Below are 18,982 nucleotides of genomic sequence, written 5' to 3' on the forward strand. Positions count from 1 at the left end.
ATCTCCTCTGAAATTGGAAGCGACACCACCGTTCCTCCCCCGAACTTTGCAGATTTATTGTCCGTAACGAAATCGTTGAGAGGGGGGGCCCTTGTGATTTATTTTTACTTCCTTCACGCCTGTAACTTCCCCGAGTCGACGCGGTGAAGCAGGGCGGCGTCGAGTGTAGGTGGAGGCACAGCCCAGACACCTGCCCGTGCCAACGACCTCCGTGCGTGTTCGTATTCATATCACGTTCGTTTTTCACTCACGGTTTTTGTCTTTATCTCCTCTCCTTTATGTCCTTTCTACTTCCTGGTTTTCTCTGTCTGCCTGAGGCTTCCCTCTGGTCCTCCTTTTCAACCCTTATTTTCCCTTCTTTTCCACACCTCGGTCAGCAGCTTGCAAGCTGCTACTGCGCTGGCATGATGCGTTTGCCTGATGGTGTGCTTGTCTGTCTGGCAGATCTGGAAATTCGCTGGGTGGAGTGCTACTTCCCCTTCACCCACCCCTCTTACGAGATGGAGGTGCGGTTCCAGGGTGACTGGCTGGAGGTTCTGGGCTGTGGAGTGATGGAACAGGAGCTGGTCCACTCAGGTACGCCCAATCACAGCTGCACTTAAAAAGCCAGCATATCCCAGTGTGAATGTGTTTAGGACACATCCAGCATTTCCCTGTGTTAACATGTACTGACACATCCACCATTTTCCTGTGTAAATATGTATGCTTATTGAGCAAAAAACACACACAGGCAACACACACATGCACATGGGCGCATACACAAGCTAACACACACACAGTCACTCCCAAATACACACACACACACACACACACACACACACACACACAACTGCATATAATTTTTGGTTATTTAGAAAGCATTAATAAACAACATGATTTTTTTTGTAATAAGAAATGCAATATATCTTTCAATTTGCTGCAACGATTTTAACAAGCTGGGATCAACTTGTCTGGATGGCCAGGTTTATTGCTCTGAGGGAAATGATAATCCTCTCAGTGATGAGTGTAACCCGCTGCTCAGTGTGTTTATGGCGGGATGCACGCTGGTACACAGTGTCTTCGAGGTGCTGAGGATTCGGGTTCACGTCAGGTGAATAAGTTGGCCACTTCATCACACGGAAGTAGTTCCCTGCCAGGAAAGTTTGACGGGCGCGCGCTTCTCACGGCCTTGTGTTGTCACACGCAGATTTAAAGGTGTCGCTTCGCACAAAGGCGTGATGCACAGCCTGAGACGTTTTTAATCTCGTACAGTCAATGAGCTATTAATAAATGCTAACAAATGATCTTTGTCCGCGTTGTTTTGCAGACAGTGGTACGATATGAGTGGTCTGCCTGTACAATGCACGGTATGCATGTTACCTGTTCCCTTGTTCAGTACAGTGCTGCTGTACAGTCACCTACATTCTGCCAAAATGCACACTATACAGTACTGTGCAAAAGTTTTAGGCAGGTGTGAAAAAATGCTGTAAAGTAAGAATGCTTTCAGAAATAGAAATGTTAATTGTTGATCAATTACCAAAATACAAAGTGAGTGAACAGAAGAAAAATCTAAATCAAATCAATATTTGGGGTGACCACCCTTTGCCTTCAAACCAGCATCAGCTCTTCTAGGTACATTTGCACAAAGTCAGGGATTTTGTAGGCATATAGTCAGGTGTCTGATTGACCAATTATACCAAACATGAGCTAATGATTTAATATGTAGGTTGAAACACAATCATTAATTGAAACAGAAACAGCTGTGTAGGAGGGTTAAAACTTGGTGAGGAACAGTCGAAGTCTGCTTCCAAGGTGAGGCTGAGGACAGTTTAAAGAATTGCGGCCAAAACGCCATACCTTCAACGTGGAAACAAGGCCTAGCGACTCAACTATGCACAAAAACACAGGAACTGGGGTGCAGAAAAATGGTAGCAGGTTCTCTGGACTTTAAATATTTGGCTGTAGCAGAAGGCAGTTTGTTCGCCGAAGGGCTGGAGAGCAGTACCAGAATGAGTGTCTGCAGGCAACAGTGAAGCATGATGGAGGTTCCTTGCAAGTTTGGGGCTGCATTTCTGCAAAGTTTTGGTCAGAATTAATGGTCTCCTCAATGCTCCTCAATGCTGAGAAGTACAGGTAGATACTTCGTCATGCAATACCATAAGGGAGGCATCTGATTGGCCAACAAAAATTTTTGGCAGCAAGACAACGACCCCAGCCAATGTCATTAAGAGCTATCTTCAGCGTAAAGAAGAACAAGGAGCCCTGGAAGTGATGGTATGGCCCCCACAGAGCCCTGATCTCAACATAATTGTGTCTGTCTGGGATTACATGAAGAAACAGAAGCATTTGAGGCTGCTTAAATCCACAGAAGGACTCTGGCTAGTTATCCAAGATGTCTGGAATAACCTAGCTGTCAAGTTCCTTCAAAAAACTGTGTGCAAGTATACCTAGAAGAACTAATGCTTTTTTGAAGGCAAAGGGTGGTCACACCAAATATTGATTTGATTTTGATTTTTCTTCTGTTCAGTCACTTCTTCTGTTCATGCATTTTTTAAATTGATTAAAACTATTAACATTTCTATTTTTTTCTATAACTTTGAAAGTTAACTGGTTAACCATTTTAACCATGCCCAACACCTGGTTTTACTTTCCTTGAGCTAACGTTATTGTTGTACCGTGGTATACAAATCACTATCTGTGCAATTATGCATATGGTACTGTATTCTGGTTTAAACACGAGCTTATTTTTTCCGTATCCAGAAATGTTACATTACTTTGTGCTGAGCTTTGAGTACCATGTCAGTATGGGCATAATTGGCCGTGATGCTTTTATCTGAACCGCCATCTTGAATTAGACATGTTGAGCTTGTGCAGATGTGGCTATCTTGACTGTTCTCTGTGATGAGTGTGAATGCATAACCACTGCTGATGTGATACTGCAGACCTTGGTACATCAAAGTATCTGCAGTCATTGACATTATCACCCTCAGCTTCCAATTGAGCATCCCATATGGTGTCACATTAACATTTATGTGACTGAGACGAGTTTTTAATGTGAATTGTGAGGAAATGGTGAGAATGGAATTGCTTGCATTTTTAAAATACTTGAGTAGGCGTGATTTTTTTCTGGCAAAACTGTGCGCACGTCTGTGTGCAGTTGAGGCCTCAGTCAACATCTGTTTGCAGCTTTCTTTGTGTTATTGTGAAAAAAAAAAAATCTCTACACTTGCATTTATTGGTCAAATTGTTTTATTCGTGCTGGCAAGGTCATTGCTGTGAAGTCCCCTGGGCTGAACCTCCTGCCTCCTCCAGCAGATGGCAGTGTTGTGCAAAACTAATAGAGGTGCCTCCCATCTGGGGCAGGCTGGTGCAGCTGGAGCAGAAGGCAGAGCAGACCGGGAACCCACGGGGAAGGGCAGGTTGGGCTGCCCGTGTCTTTGGGGAGAGATGACCTGCAGCAGGCACACAAAGCTCCGCCCCGCTATAGCAGCCTGACAGATTGCCATTAGCGCTGGGATGCTGCTCGTTTACGCTAGCGGAGCTGAATATGAAATGAGCTCTTATTAGCCATTTCAGGGCTGGCTACGCATTAAGCACACTGAGACCAGCCCTCCTCCGTTGTCACGCTGTTACGCTGATTTGTGCAGAATATCTGAATTATTTAACATGGTAAACGTAAATGAGTTGCGTTCAGACAATGTGGGCTATGATGTAGTGACGATATTCATGTGTTACAGTATTAATAGAGTGGCGCAGGAATATTTTGAAAATACGTAGTGCTCCACTCTCACTTTTGTCTGAATGAGAAGTTAAACAATAGGCCTTGAGTGTGCTCAGAGATATTATGGCAAAAGGACAGGCTGACAAACTCATTTACAGGCGCCAAGAGAATTCACTCAGTCTGCTGTTTGTGTTTACAGAGTGACTGTGTTTCCTTCAGACACCAGCAAACCACCACCCCCCCCAGCCATTATTTTTAAAGCCAAAGAACAATTGCCGTATAAGGAGCAGGGGGAAGCTCCATTATTACTTTTAGTAGTAGTGCTAATTGTGTTAGTTGTAGCAGCAGTAGTGGTATTAGTAGTAGTAGTAATAAGTTGTGGTGGTTTCTGTAGCAGAGGTATGATTTCGTATCCCTGTTTTGGTACTTATTAGAATGCTCTTGTGCTGGTTTCTGTGCGCAGACATCATTCTCCTCCCCCCGCCGTCTCCGCTTCCTGTATGCGATAAAAATGTATCCCTTTTAGTGAGGCACTTAAGAGTGGAAGAGTATTCATTTCCACCGCACAGTAAATTGCTGCTACTTAGTCAGGAGAGAGCAGGCCCCAGTCAGATTCCCACCCTTTCCTGCTGTAGTCGGCCTTGTTTGGAGCTTGCTCAAATCAACGTGTGGCCCGGTTTCCAACACCTACATGTATAATGTTTCAGGCAGTGTACTTTCTGGGTCCTCACAGAGGACTATGCCGTGTCTTGAATGTTTTTGTCTTTGAAATGTTCACATGCAGCGAATTAACTTGTACTCCAATACCATGGCTGGTATCTCAAGAACCGAGAAGGATTACTGTTGGTCACAAGCCCAACATGATCCGGATAGCAACATACTGTATTACAGGCTCATTTGACACAGCTAGGAGTATCCCGAAGCATAGATTAAATTAGCTTTTATGTGTTTTCTTTTCCAGGTGTTTCCTTCTGGACTGCTCAACCACTCATTAGTTCGACCCCTCTGCTCGACCCTCCCATTAGTCCAGCTTTAGTCTGCCTGCCGTGTCCTAGTTGGCAGTTAAAATCAGGCAGGGTTGCATTATCTCTGTTTTTTCCTATCCGTCATTAAGCAGCCATTGACCAGCAATGACCAGCTAGAAGTGTCAAAAACACATCTTAAACTGGCTTAGAATCCCAATTTTCAGCAGGGAATAGTCAGTCATTTAGAGTCAGTCTCACAGAGGTGGCTATTGGATTAGCATCTCTTTCGTCTCCAAACCTTGTTCCCTCTCAGTGCGGCGCCACAGATCCGCCTCACCTTTCGTCAGAGGTTTGATCGATCATTCAGTAACTTTGCAGCATTTAGGGAAAGGAACATTTGCATTGCTGCAGTTGGAAGACATTAGGTTCTATTATTACTAGCACCACTATAAGTCTTTCTTGTCTTTCTTCTTCTAAAGTGCAGGTAATAGACCCATAAACTCTCACAAGAGAGACTCCTGGTATGTGGTCGATATTTCATGCATTTTTCACTTTGTATTGGGGACGCTGCGTATCTTTTTTGTGCCAATGTCACTGTGCTCTTGTCTATTACCTTCAATGTGGCAGCCTGATGTGTTTGCTCCCTGCTTACCTGCCTCGTGCCTGGGTAGCCTGGCCCCCGATATTAATGTGCTGCGGGGTTTATTGGAGGGAATACCCCACCCTTCTGCACCTCTCCTTATCCCCACTCTCTGTCTCTCTCTCTCTCTCTCATCTCAAACTCTCTCTCTCTTTTTGCGCAGAGTGCTGCAACAGATCAGTGTGCCTTCTGTTACCAAGGCAACCTCTCATGCCCCCCTCCCCTCCCGACTACACGCATGCACTTACACACACACACACAAATGCGGCCATTTCCCTTTAGAGTCCAAACTTAATGAAAATCTGCCAGAAAGGCTAAATTAAATGCGTAATGCAGATTACCATACGCAACCTGCAGCCAGGATGGCAGCGGGGGCACCAGACAGAGGAGGCGTGGGATAGCTGCGTGGGGGTCGGAGGCTGGTATTTATTTTTCTATGAGCACCATATGTGGAGCGTGTCAGAAGTGCACCACAGGCAGCGTGACCGCGGATGAATGGGGCGTGGGGGGGAGGGAGGTGCAGGCGTCATTAATGCTGCCGGCCTGCTCTGTTATTCATTCAGGGGCCGGCGTGTAATCCCTGTCCGCATCGATTCTTTGGGGACGTGGGGGTTGGGGGCCCCTTGGGGACCTCCCCGGAGCTGTCGCCACCATATGGGGCCCGGTGTTAATGACGGCACGCGTCAGCGGCCACCATTTTGTCATGCTCCAGAGGACCGGGGGGGCCCGCCAATGTGATTAAAACCATGTTTGGTGACAATTAACTACCCTTCAAGCCGCACCCCTCCAGGCAAAGGGGGGGGAGGGCGGGGGCGACGAGGCAGGGGGAGAGGCACCAGCTGAGGACCGGTTCAGGTGGCACTGTCGATTTTAATCCCCTCTTTGAATAAATCATGCCTCAATCGAAACCCCCTTTTCCCCGGCTCTGCGCCCGTTACAAAGCGGCCGCTGTCAGGCGTTAGTTTCTGAGGAGTCGACTCGCAATTCCAATAACCGAAACCCGTCTCTGGCCCTCCCCGTCTGATTAACGCGTGTCGAGAGACGGAGGAAGCGAGTGGGGGTGACTAATCCGCGTTACCCGCCCCTCCCGTTTTTGGTTAAGGCGAAGGGTCCGCCTGTCTTCGCTCCTATTCAAAACCCACCCCCTTTGTGGAGCACCTCCTCACACGTTCTGGCTCTGGTCCCAGTGGTCGGGGGAAGCCATTACTGGCGTGGCAGGAGATGCAGACAGCCGGCCCAGTGGCCCCCCACCCCTACCCCGCCTCTCCTCCTATGGGCCTTAGAGGATAAATATTTGTTTGTGCAGCGTTCCATTTCGAACCTCGCGCTTGAGCGAGGAAGTATGAACATGCCCAAGTACACAGAGTGGTGTAGAGACAGAGATGGAGGGAGGGGGTGGCATTAATGACCGTGCATTAACAAGAACATACCAGAATGCTTGGTGTAATGTGTTTCGCATAGCCAGAGGCTTGTACTGTAGGTCATTGAATCACAGGCAGGAAGAAGCAGAACTGTTTTGCAGCTACTCAATTTAGTACTGTTTAAGAAGTTCTTTTTTTCATCTTGTCCAGGAAAATGTGATTGCTGAATTTGTCAATGGAAGTATTGTGTTGTTCAGATGTCTGCTAATTCCTTTGGAGAACATCTCGTTTTGCACTGACCCGATTTTTCTTCGATATAAAGTAGTGCTTTATTCTAGTCATCATCAGAGGGACAGTGATAATTCTGTTCTCCAGCTTCGATAGAGTAGAAATCCTTTGTGGCCCGGGAAATAATAATTAGCCCCGCATTCTGCTGTGCTTTGCATTTCGGCATCCCCTGCTAGAAATATATGCCGTGATAAAGACGGATAGCGTGCATGCCGTTTTAGCCTGGCTGATAGATGTGTCCTAGTTTTGAAGGTATTGAAAATAATAGTTGTGAAATGGTGTGCGCAAAAATGATGTCTCACCTCCAGCATAATAAGCAACAGCTGTCACACTCCACTCAAACTGTAGATCACCTGCTGTGAAAATGTCTGCAAATATACATCTATTTTCAGTTGCACAGCATGAAATAAATGTATGGTTGTCTGTGATTTGTCTGTGATCCTGAGATACTTTTGTGAGGAACAGACCTGCGTCAAATATGTCATTGTTTGGGATTCTGCGCTTGATTGATCTTGCCTGGTGCGATTAAGCCAACCGAGAGGACCAGAAGGTCCTTGCACCTTTTGAGAGTATTTCATAGGTTCCAATTCACCAATTCTAGTAAATCTTGAAACAATTGTGTCTTTGACGCATGTCTGGTGAGGAAGGGACACATTTGTTTCTGTCTAATAACCTATTACTAGTCACAATTCAGGTCTTCTGTTCATTCATGGGTTTCACACTATTCCTAGTTTGGACATACGTAGCTCATATTAGTGTAATATTTAATAACAAAAAAATCCTAAATTATAAAAATTAGAGCCAAAAATCTGCTTTAACTAAAGGCTGTGATGCACTGTGGTTATGTTTTATGTGGGCCTGGATTTCTAGCATAAGAAACATCCATCCATCCATCCATTACCTTAACCCGCTTATCCTGAACAGGGTCGCAGGGGGGCTGGAGCCTATCCCAGCATACATTGGGCGAAAGGCAGGAATACACCCTGGACAGGTCGCCAGTCCATCGCAGGGCACACACACCATTTACTCACACACTCATACCTACGGGCAATTTAGACTCTCCAATCAGCCTAACCTGCATGTCTTTGGACTGTGGGAGGAAACCGGAGTACCCAGAGGAAACCCACGCAGACACGGGGAGAACATGCAAACTCCGCACAGAGAGGCCCCGGCCGACGGGGATTCGAACCCAGGACCTCCTTGCTGTGAAGCGGCAGTGCTACCCACTGCACCATCCGTGCCGCCGCATAAGAAACATTCTGGTAAAAATAGATTTTGGAATTGATCATCTTTAATTATACAAATGAGTCATCACTTGTTCTTCACACCAATATTTTTTATGGTGAGTTGTTAGCCATAGTCACTCACAGGTCTTCACTGGAGAACATCCCATAATAAGGCATTGGCTGGTGCTGTAGTGATGTTGCATTTCCGTATGCTTGTATAGGAATGGGCTCTGTTTCTCATATTACTTACAATGCAATGTAACTGCATCCGCCTAGTGTAAGTCACTCTGGATAAAACAAATTGATAAATTCATGAAATGGAAGGTATGCATGTCTCACCGCCACTGAAAATTTTGTTTAAAATGCATTTCGTTTTTGCCAGGGAAAAGATTCCTTCAAGTTAATGAGGTTTGTTTTTTCTATGGTTTATGTTTATATTTATGTAATGATAATTTCATAATGCACAATACACACTGCACCTGTCCTAAAAAGTCTTCCTTTAGACTGAGATATTTGCCCCTACATGCACCATATCCTGGTAGGCGATTCACTTCTGTCCCCTTTAGAGGACATAAGTCTTGGATCTTTATTTGAAGAACCATAAGTAGGACTTTCAATAAAGTAAAATCCAAATATATTTTTGAAATTAAAATACTTACATTTCCTTTCTGCTGGGTCTCAGGAGGATATGCTGGGAATCAAGTAAAATAAAACTAAAATATTAGTGCAGTGAGGCTGGAATCCTGTGTCCTATGGTTTGCAGCTTAATAGCTTTCCCCTGACAAGTTGTCTTATATTCTTGGACTAAATTAGAGCAGAATGCCCAGTTGGACTTTTTAAATTGGAGAAGAACACTGAAGTTCTTCTCTATTTGAATAATGAAAATACTCTCCTGCACTCTACCTGCTGTATAGTACTTTTTTCAGAATCTTAAGCAGGCAGAACTTTATTCAATTAAATAACTTGTTTGTCTCCATTATGTAACTGCAACAAAAATCTATACAGGACATTTTGTTTTAGTACTATAATGCTACCAAATTAATTAACAAAATGGAGTGAAAATCTTCATGGTTGGTTTGTGGCTCTATATGAAGGTTCTGTTTGAAAACAGTAATTAGACTGTAAATATTGTTTGAAAGCCTGTTTGTTCTTTCTACTTTTTTTATTTTGTTATTGAAAATCATGACATAATAACAGTGTAAATGCTGGGCTGAAATAATATATCCATAAGCAGTGAATCCAAATTTGTGTTTGATCTGGGAAACCCTGGCTTTGAGTCTTAACTTTGAGCTCAGAAAAGAGAAAAGGTCACTTCATTTTGATCCAGCAACGAATGAAGGATATACACTACTGTATGAGCAGCAACACAAGTACCCATAATTTCCAGGGAGTCAAATAGAGGCCTATTCTGTCAGTGAATATAATACAAATAGCATTTTCATAAACTTGTGGAGGTAATTTTCTTTCTCGGTTTCTCAGACCAAAGCTATTATCTTCTAATTAGATTTTCTGGGATTGTGACTGTGGGGCAGATGGGAAATGGAGCCCATAGGCAGGCAGTGAAGATTCCAGAAATATTCAGTCTAACTATTACTACTGTGACAGAGACTGACTGCCTTATGTCAGATTAGATTATCCTTCAAAGGTCTGTGGAGACATGTTCTCCTGCAATGCATTCTAGGTGGGAGTTAATGACCATGCACTACACAGAGGTCTCATTCTGTATATGACTCATATGTGCCCTATTACTACTCTGACTACTACGGTACTGAAGTTAGTCTTAAATTAGTCCATCACAAAGTTATATCATTTGAGCTGATACAGTTCTAAAGTATGGTTGATGGGGAGTGTTTTGAAATGATGTTTCCACTCCATTATCCATATGGTCAAATCTACAATTTGATGCATTTACAAGTGCAATGGCTTTAGTATCCTTGAGCATCGGAAGTGATGCCCTCCATTCACTGTTGCCTTCATGTTTGCCACTTAATTTCTGTGTGTAAACCAATTATTAATTGGTTGCAATATCGATGTATAATAACATATAATTGACATAGCAATCACATACTGTATATTCATTAGAGCACTTTTTGATGCAATTGCTTACATTTGCTTGTCATTAATATTTATTGTTGTTAAATCTTTGTTCTGTTAGGATTCTATCTGTGTTGAAAGGAGGGTATCCTGGTATGGAAACCGTTCAGCTAAAAATAGTTTGTAGTTTTCAGCTGAAAATCATAAATGAATAATATGTAGGTTCAAAGCCGGTGCAATTGTCAGCTCTGTATCACATTAAAGCAGTAAAGGGAAACTATTCTAAATCCTTGGTGTTTCCTTGCATGCATCTTCTCTCCAAATCTATCCATAAGGTCAAGGATTTGTGCATGCAGTTTTTTCCATGTATATTCTTGAAATCAGTTACAGATGATCCTGCATTCCATATTCAATTTCCATTTTGGCAAAGGGAAATATATGAGGAGCTGTTAAAAAAACTGAGGAGTGTCTAGTTGGGTTTCTGTGCCTGTGTCTGTGCAAACGGATGTGTGTGTTCACACCTTTCCATCAAGGTCAGAGGTGAATCGCCCCTGACTGCATTTCCTTTTGGCTGTGTGAGTATTAGCGTACATGTGAACATGTGTCAGGAGAAACAGGTCTCCAACTGGAGTATATAGTATGTTGGCGTGAATGTGGGCCACCGCCTGTGGCAGCCAAATATATACAAAAATTATACCACCCCCACCACCTTGTTTCACAGATGACGGGGGGTGCTTTGGATTTTGGGCAGTTCATTTTGGGCTCCACACATTTGCCTGCCTCCTGAAGAATGCTGGTGATCTGTCAGAAGTGTTTTCTTCATTATGCGAGAATTGTTTGCTCATCAGCTGTTAGCTGTTGAGGTCGTCCTTAGCCTACCAGTCTCAGTGCTCTCTCTGTTCTTAACAATGTTTCAAACTGTTCATTTTGGTAAGCAAATTGTTTGGCATATGTCTCTGACTGTCATTTTCTTATTTCTCAGTCTGAACGCACCAGACTAATCAGAAACACCTGTTAAGCCATTTATCCAAATATTATTGAGCCCTGAAATGTATAAATAACTATCTTTAATAAAATCTCTAAATCTTCACTAACCACATGTTCAAATGGTTTGATTACAAATCTAAAATTGCAGATACAGAGCTAAATTAAGAAATAATCAGTCTCGTATGAAATAAAAATAATCCTTTCTTCCCACAATCAAAATTCTAATAAAAATTAAACTAAGGAGAATGTCTTGGGACTACGAAAGAATATGAGAGCCTTATATGCAGTAAAGAGGGGCAAAAACAAACTGGGGAATGGGTGAGAAGTGTATGGCAGTTCCTAGGGCAGCTGATTCTCAAACCACATTCAAGTTCCCCCATGAGGTTTGAGCTAAAATCCAGCTGGTCATAAAGCTGGTCTAGCTGGGTATGAGCTGGTCAACCTGCATTGCCAAGCTGGCCAATAAAGCTTGTCTTGCTGGGTATGAGCTGGTCAAGAAGCTACTGCCGGTAGCTTGTCTGAGCGGTTTCAAAACGTAGCTTCAGCTGGTTTAACCGTGTCAAGCTTGCTGTTGGTCTGAACTGGTCAACCAGCTAAACAATGTGGAGCTGGGAGCTGGTCTGAACTGGTCAACTTTGGAAGCATATCCACGGCAAAATGAAAATGCTAATCGGCAATTACATTTAGTTTTCATTCCATACGCCTAAAAACTACGTCACAATTCAAATGAAAAGAATTTTCACACAGTCATGCCAAAACCCTGCCCATAATCTCATTGAAAATGCATTCCCTTTCATCTTCTAAGTAAAAAGACCTGTCAGTGAAAGGACAGTGGAGTTACAGGGGCGGTTCAAACCCAACCAAGAAGTCTCCGTTGGAGTCCCTACTTACTAGGAAGCTAGCTACCGCAGCTAGCTAGTCAGCTAGTTCTCCGTCTTAGGGAATGGATCAAATAACTTTACAAGAACTAGAAGGGAAATGAATAGGTGAAGATGAAGGTGTTAATCGCGCATTACTTGATCAATAGCAGTATTTCTGGGGCTGAATAATTTCTGGGAAGTGTATCTGGCGAATGTCTGATATAGAGTAGCTTACACTAATTAGGTGAACACACAATGCAGACTAATGAAGAGCGAATGAAGCTTGAGACAGCAAGCATAAGCATCGCATTATCAACTTGACTTTTCCTCAGTCGTGCTAGCTCAACCTGTGGCGGAGTGTTCTTTTGCTAAAGCTCTATTAGTCAGAGTGAAGCAGCAGCAGGGACCAGGGAATTAACCTACTGCTCCATTAATCCTCTCCTTTAGGAGTTTTTTGGTTGGGCTTGCATGGTAATATCGTCCCAGCCTACCTGAAACAATTTTGGAACTAAACTGAACAGGCCCCACACAAGGCCTGTAAGTACTTTGGTGGATCACATCGCTAGTATCTCTTTGTGGTGAAACTGCTCACTCAATTAGTCAGTCAGACAGAAATTGAGGCACTCTGCTGTTTCAGGGCCTGCTCAGCAGCAGCCTAATAGAGGGGAGTGTGGTCCAGGGACTGTTTAGTGAGCAGGAATTTATAGCTAGTTTGGCAGTAAGTGCCAGTTGTACACAGTTTTAAGCTGCCCTTTTCCAGAGCTAGTTTTACTCTTTATAAGGCATGTTAGTCCAATGAATCATAATTTGGAATAGAACAAAAATCTGTGAAGAACTTCAGAACTTCATTGAGCCAGGGTTCAGTGAATTCTCTGGTTAATTACTCCTGTAGTGCCCGTAATTGTGGTTTACTTCAACTGCATTGCATTTATGTGGCAAAAAATGTCGGAAGAAATTGATACTCTGAATTCCTTTTTTTTAGGAGAACTCATTCTGCCTTTTGTGAGCCCTCCCCTGGGCCTATGCCCCTGGCCAAGCTTAGCCCTTCCATCACAAATGCATGGTAATGAAGACTGGGACACAGGCTGACTGCCTTATGTCAGATTAGATTATCCTCAAAGATACAAGGGTCTGTGGAGACATGTTTTCTGCAATGCATTCTGGGTGGGCGTTAATGACCGCGCATTACACAGAGGTCATATGTGTCCTATTTCCCCTTTTCCCCTGGACTGGTGCACCTTCCTCTTAGGTACTGTAGATATTAAAGTTTTGCTTCAAACGATGTGCTCAGACTTTATTGATATTTTTGCCTGGTGGTCGCATCTCGCTTCATGTCCGCCATATGTTTGAATCAATAATTCATTAAGAGGTATCATCGTTTGAAGCAAAATTTTAATATCTACAGTACCTAAGAGGAAATTAAGATGTATGGCTGTAATGTTTTGGTGTGCTGTAGTAACGTAGCCCTTGTGAGCCAACTGTTTAACTGGAAAAGCATACCAATTTTCTATTTACACCCATACAGTTCGGAATGGCTGGAATGGAAGCCTACATTAATCATCCAAAACTTAGTAATTAGTGAATGAATGACTTTTTTCCCTTTTGGGTCATGAAAGATTAATTTCAAATTGGTTTAATGTGTGATTCACGCTTGAAGAAAGGAGAAAACCTTTTGAAGGCCTTTCAAGGAATTAGCTACAGTATGAAAAAGAATAAAGCTTGTGGGCTGAAATTATGTTAAACCAAGCAGATACAGGGTGAGGACGGGGCATGGCTCTGGATCCCACGTACAATTACAGTGTTATATTTTTAGTCGCAAAGCGTGGCATTTCAGATCAGATCAGCCTTCTTAAAATATTTGGTGATATGTGTTTGACTGTGTTACAATTTTTTAGATTTGAGCAGAAATTGATTGTGCAGCAGTGGCATGGCTTGAGGGGGGCAATGCGGCAAGCATACTGATTAAAATTATTAAGATTATGGTAATTTTTGGTTCCTTTCCAGAAAAAATTTGAAATAAAAGGAAGAATGCTCATGAGTTGTGGAAAATAAATGTTTTAGCTATATTGTATTGGCTAGTACATCCTAAATTAAGCTGCATGTACAGTACGCTAAGGGCGTTCAACAACTAGCTACCTAGTGAGCTGTATTGTAACTATAATTTGGGAATGTTTATATTAATTTATCAATTTACTGGTTAAAGCTTGCCAGTGCACAGTAGCCGACATTTACTGTTACTGTGCCGACATTTACCACCTTTTATATACCATTTTTTTATATACACCTTTTATAACTTGCTTGGTAGCTAGCTATCTAATGAATACGGAAACTCAAACTCATGTACAGATTGTTAAATTGCTGTAGCTACAAACATGCTTCATAAACTAACAATGAAGACAAGTAAAACAGGTGTAGCTATCCTACACCTCTTCTTGACTCACGTAGTTCAACCAATTCATGATGGCTAAAATAAATAAATACATTTTAAACATGGAATAAATAACTGACTTGCCATACTACATGCTAGATACTATGTGACGGAGACTTCGTATTGAAGATGTTCCTGGCTGTTTGTGTTAGTTGTAGTGTCAGTCAAACCGAGAGACTGAGCCTAAACAAGTAACCATGACAAGTGAAAATGTCATGAAAGCCATTGAAAGGCAATGGAAAGATCATGGGATTTAAGCAAGTTTGGTAAAAAGAGAGTACCCAGACAGTGCCATTATGAAGCAAAGTTATTCATTATATGCAGTCCTCAAGCAGTCACAACATCCTGACCATTCAGTCTTTGTGAGATGAGCCCAAGTTCTTATGACTTTGAGTTTGGATGAGTTCTGTTAATGAACAAGGAATCAACGAGTCCTCAAAGCTGAGTGGTTCTCTTAGTCTGAGGGCAATGTTTAGAGTGGTTGCTCTTTGTTGTTCCAGCAGTCCTAACAAATTGGTAAAGGGGCCTCCAGGGCAAAAATACTCTTCTAAAGTACCAATGAGTTTATAAATCATGATTAGGGTCTTTACTATAACTTTGCTGCTGGCTGGAATTGAATGAAATTCAGGTCCTCTTGCTTCATTATTTGTCGTTTGTGATTATTAATTTTTTTTATATACTTTGCCACTTGATGTGGGATGAGGATTTGCTAATTGTGTCCACCCTGTGTTTGAACTCATTGTACAGAAATGAGAAATGAGTATCCCTGCACTAAACAATAACAGTGAAGAGGAATTGATGATGGGAGAACTGTGGATTAATTACAGGAGATGAAATGAATGCAAATTTGATGCAAATGGACCGAAAGGCGTGGGGGGAAGAATATGTTTAAAATGATATTTTCCAAATACAGATTTTAAATTAATACATCTAATTAGCTGAATTTAATTGGAAGTCTGGTAATTACATTGCCTGCCCACCCACCCCGAGTGTGGAAATAAGTTCAAAATAAACAATAAATCTGAAAGTGGTGTTGCGCTTTTTTTGAGTGAAGTATCTGAAAGAAAACTGAGTGAGGATCAATGTGTGACAGGGTAGGACACTTTGCTATTGAGTCGAATAGGAATACTTGTGAATGTGGTGATTTGACTATAAACACTGCTCAAGTCTAACACTCCTCACAGTTTCAAAGTGTCAGTTGCTGAAGTTTTGTATATTTTATTATATTGCTGACGTACCCACATCGGGGTGTCTTTTTTTGCATACTGAAGTAACAATCTGGTAAAAGGAAAGTAAATAAAATAATATATGAAAATATAGCTGTGTAGCAGTGAGAATCAGGCAAACTGAAATGCTGACCATTACCCTTTTCATCAAATTACCAATATTACTGCTTACTGAGGAATCATTCTCTTTTATTACGCACTTCCTCCTTTTTATGCATTTTAGAACTTCAGAATCTGGAAAATAGCAGACCAAGCTTATGAATTCTCTTTTGTATGAAAATGAAGATGGATCAAAAATAGGACTTCTTTCTGACTCTGGCCATAGTGGCTTTTGAAGGTTTATTTCTCAACTCTTCTAAGGTTCATCACCTTAGGACAGAAGCCTAGCCTAGTGCATGCCTGGGACCCGGAAGGTTGGTGGTTCAAGCCCCGGTGTAGCCTCGATGAGATCCACACAGCTGTTGGGTTCTTGAGCAAGGCCCTTAACCCTGCATTGTCCCATTCGTAGTCTATTCAACTGTAAGTCGCTTTGGATAAAAGGATCAGCTGAATAAAATCCTACATGGTGCCTTTACCCAAAGTGCTGTACAATTGATGCCTCTCGTTCACACACTCACACACAAACCGCGATTGGCTGCCAAGCAAGGCACCAATCAGCTCGTCAGGAGCAATTGGAGGTTAGGTACGCAGGGACACTTCAACACACCTAGGCGGGATCGAACCAGCAACCCTCCGACTGCCAGATGACTGCCCTTACCTCCTGAGCCAATGTCCCCAGAACCCATAATGACGGGCTGCAGATTCGCCCACAAAAGGGAAGATCTAAATCCTTAAGAATGCGTTTATATTGCTCTGCTCCTCACGCTCATTAGAATTCCGAGACGGGAATCGTCACACCCCACCACGGAGAGGAGGTCCCTGTATCCGATCGTGACCTCTGTGTTCGCGTGCATTACAACAATACGGAGGGAGTGCGATTATTCACAATACGCTAACCCCCTCCTCTCCTCCCAGCCGAGTGCCTGGAGACTTAAGGAGTAGACACACGCTCCGTCACCACTGCACTGATATGCCAAATTAATTGAGATGTAATAGCCTGCCGCGTAATATATCCATCTGAAGTCACTGTACTACGGGGCACTGGGCAGATGCAGGGAGGACTTTAGTGGGGGGTTTTCAAATAATTATCTTTGCCATTATTCTATTACAGAGCTTATTACTAAAATTATGCAGCCACTAATTGGGCTGGTTGTAGCTGAGGGGTTCACAAGGAATCAAGCTGACAATTATACACCACAAAGTTCTGCAGATGATGTACTGTGTAGGATAGAAGCATGCAAATCAGCATTCGTTCTGTTGCATAACTACCTTACCATATTTTTTTTTGTTTGTGGTTCATCATTGCTTACAGTGTATAGTATTTCTTGTCCAGTTAACATTCGGTTTCAGTCCTGTTTATCTCAGTAAAGCTTACCATCCTTGAAAATGGAGGCACATTCTGCCTTTGCGTCCTTTCATTTTCTGCAATTTTGATTATATTATTTTATACATATCATGAAACAAAATGACCTCTTCCAGTTATTAGTACAGTTTCATTTGTAATCTTTCAATATATAGTCATTTTGCCTGTCATCACTGTAGAATCCATAATAGCCAAAACTGATTTTGAGTAATAGATATGTGATAAATTAAGGTGCTATAAGATTATGCTTCCTTAAACTCACATTACAGTGTACTGAGCTTCAACAAATTCTGTGTTTCCACGTTTTTGTTTTAGTATCATATTTGTCATTTTGTTACTTTGAATCTATTTCAATGCATATGGTAAATTGACCTGCTCCGTATCTGCATCAGTCCATCAGTATATTCATATTTTGAGTGCAAAGGCTAGTTATACATGGACGTAATATACATTTCCCCAGCTATTCCGAGGTGGATCCTCTTTAAATTGATAAAGTGTTTCATTTACAGTAATTGCAATTGTGATTGAGTTCTGCGGGAACTGATTTGGGTCGGCCTGCCACTGCTCATTTCTGCACTAATGGAATCGTGCACAATTGTCAAATTCACTGTTCATTTGCAATCCACTGGCACGCTATTCTTCAAAATGCTAAATGTATGACAGTTGGTTGAGGCCACCATTTTGTTTTCCACACTAAATTCGTCCCTCAAAGTTGATTGCTCTACCCTCTCCTCTCCTTACCCTCATTCCCTGCAAGGTTTCTATCTATCTGTCTTTCTTGGCCTGTGAGTGTTGTGGTCACATTCCTCTTTCGCTGTGTCTGTCTGTATGCTTTACCAGTTCATTCCATTCTACTCTGCATTCAGTCCAGTCTCCATTACTCCCGGTCCCTTGAATTCAATATTCGTCTGAGCAACCAGCGGCTTTCTTTGAAATGACATTGGGATGACATTGGCTCAGGAGGTAAGAGGTAGTCGGAGAGTTGCCTGTTTGGTCCTGCCCTAGGTGTGTCGAAGTGTCCCTGAGCAAGACGCCTAACCCCCAATTGCTCCTCACGAACTGGTTGATGCCTTGCATGGTAGCCATGCACGAGTGTGTGTGTGAATGGGTGAATGAGAAACATCAATTGTACAGTGATTTGGATAAAGGCGCTATATAAATGCAGACATTTAAACACATCTTGAAAACAAGATGCTGCACTGTTTGTGTTCCTCAGATGTGCATTACAACAACATGTAAAACTGCTGCTCATTGCAGTTAATAGTGTTGCACCAGACAGAATGTGTGGCCCAGAATGTATGATTAATAAAGCAATGCTCTTATCTATTCACATAAACATAACTGACAGCATTTCTTTTTTAAATTACTGCAATCAAATCAAATGTTGCCAACAAGAAGCACAATGTTTAAATTATGGTTAAAAATATTGAAACTAAAAATGTTTGACTGAAAGAAAGTTATGAAGTTGGACATTCAAGGCCATGCTTTCTGGCCTGGCGTGTTGCGAGCTGGTGGGCTGTCGATTTCATATTTTCCTGATGATCCAGAAGCCTCTGGTAACTTCATCCGCACAGCAAAATAGGAGGAGAGCCGCTGCTCGGGGTGTGTCCGTCAAGAGTGAGCAGCTCATTGCCATTTTGGTGTAGCTTATTGTAATTTTCCAGTAAAACGGGTCCGCATTTCACCCTTTTTCCACCCACCTGCTTAACCAAGGTCTAAGGCTCAAGTCGCAGCCAATTCTCTGGCATATTGCTCATTTCTGGGCTCATGTAATGACCAGCACATGACCAGCCTGCTCAAAAGCA

At 42.5% G+C, this 18,982-nt stretch overlaps 1 protein-coding gene across 4 annotated transcripts in view; it reads left to right on the plus strand.

Moving 5' to 3' along the window:
* The window catches only part of LOC133127644 (phenylalanine--tRNA ligase, mitochondrial-like), a 117,709-nt gene that overhangs the window by 36,581 nt on the left and 62,146 nt on the right, over positions 1-18,982 (plus strand). For all 4 annotated transcript variants that reach the window (XM_061240676.1, XM_061240675.1, XM_061240677.1 and 1 more), the window contains exon 4: positions 445-576. In XM_061240676.1, the coding sequence (XP_061096660.1) occupies positions 445-576 (132 nt within the window). The remainder of the gene's footprint in view (positions 1-444; positions 577-18,982) is intronic.

The sequence above is a fragment of the Conger conger genome, chromosome 4 (assembly GCF_963514075.1).
Source record: "Conger conger chromosome 4, fConCon1.1, whole genome shotgun sequence".
Taxonomy (NCBI): Eukaryota; Metazoa; Chordata; class Actinopteri; order Anguilliformes; family Congridae; genus Conger; species Conger conger.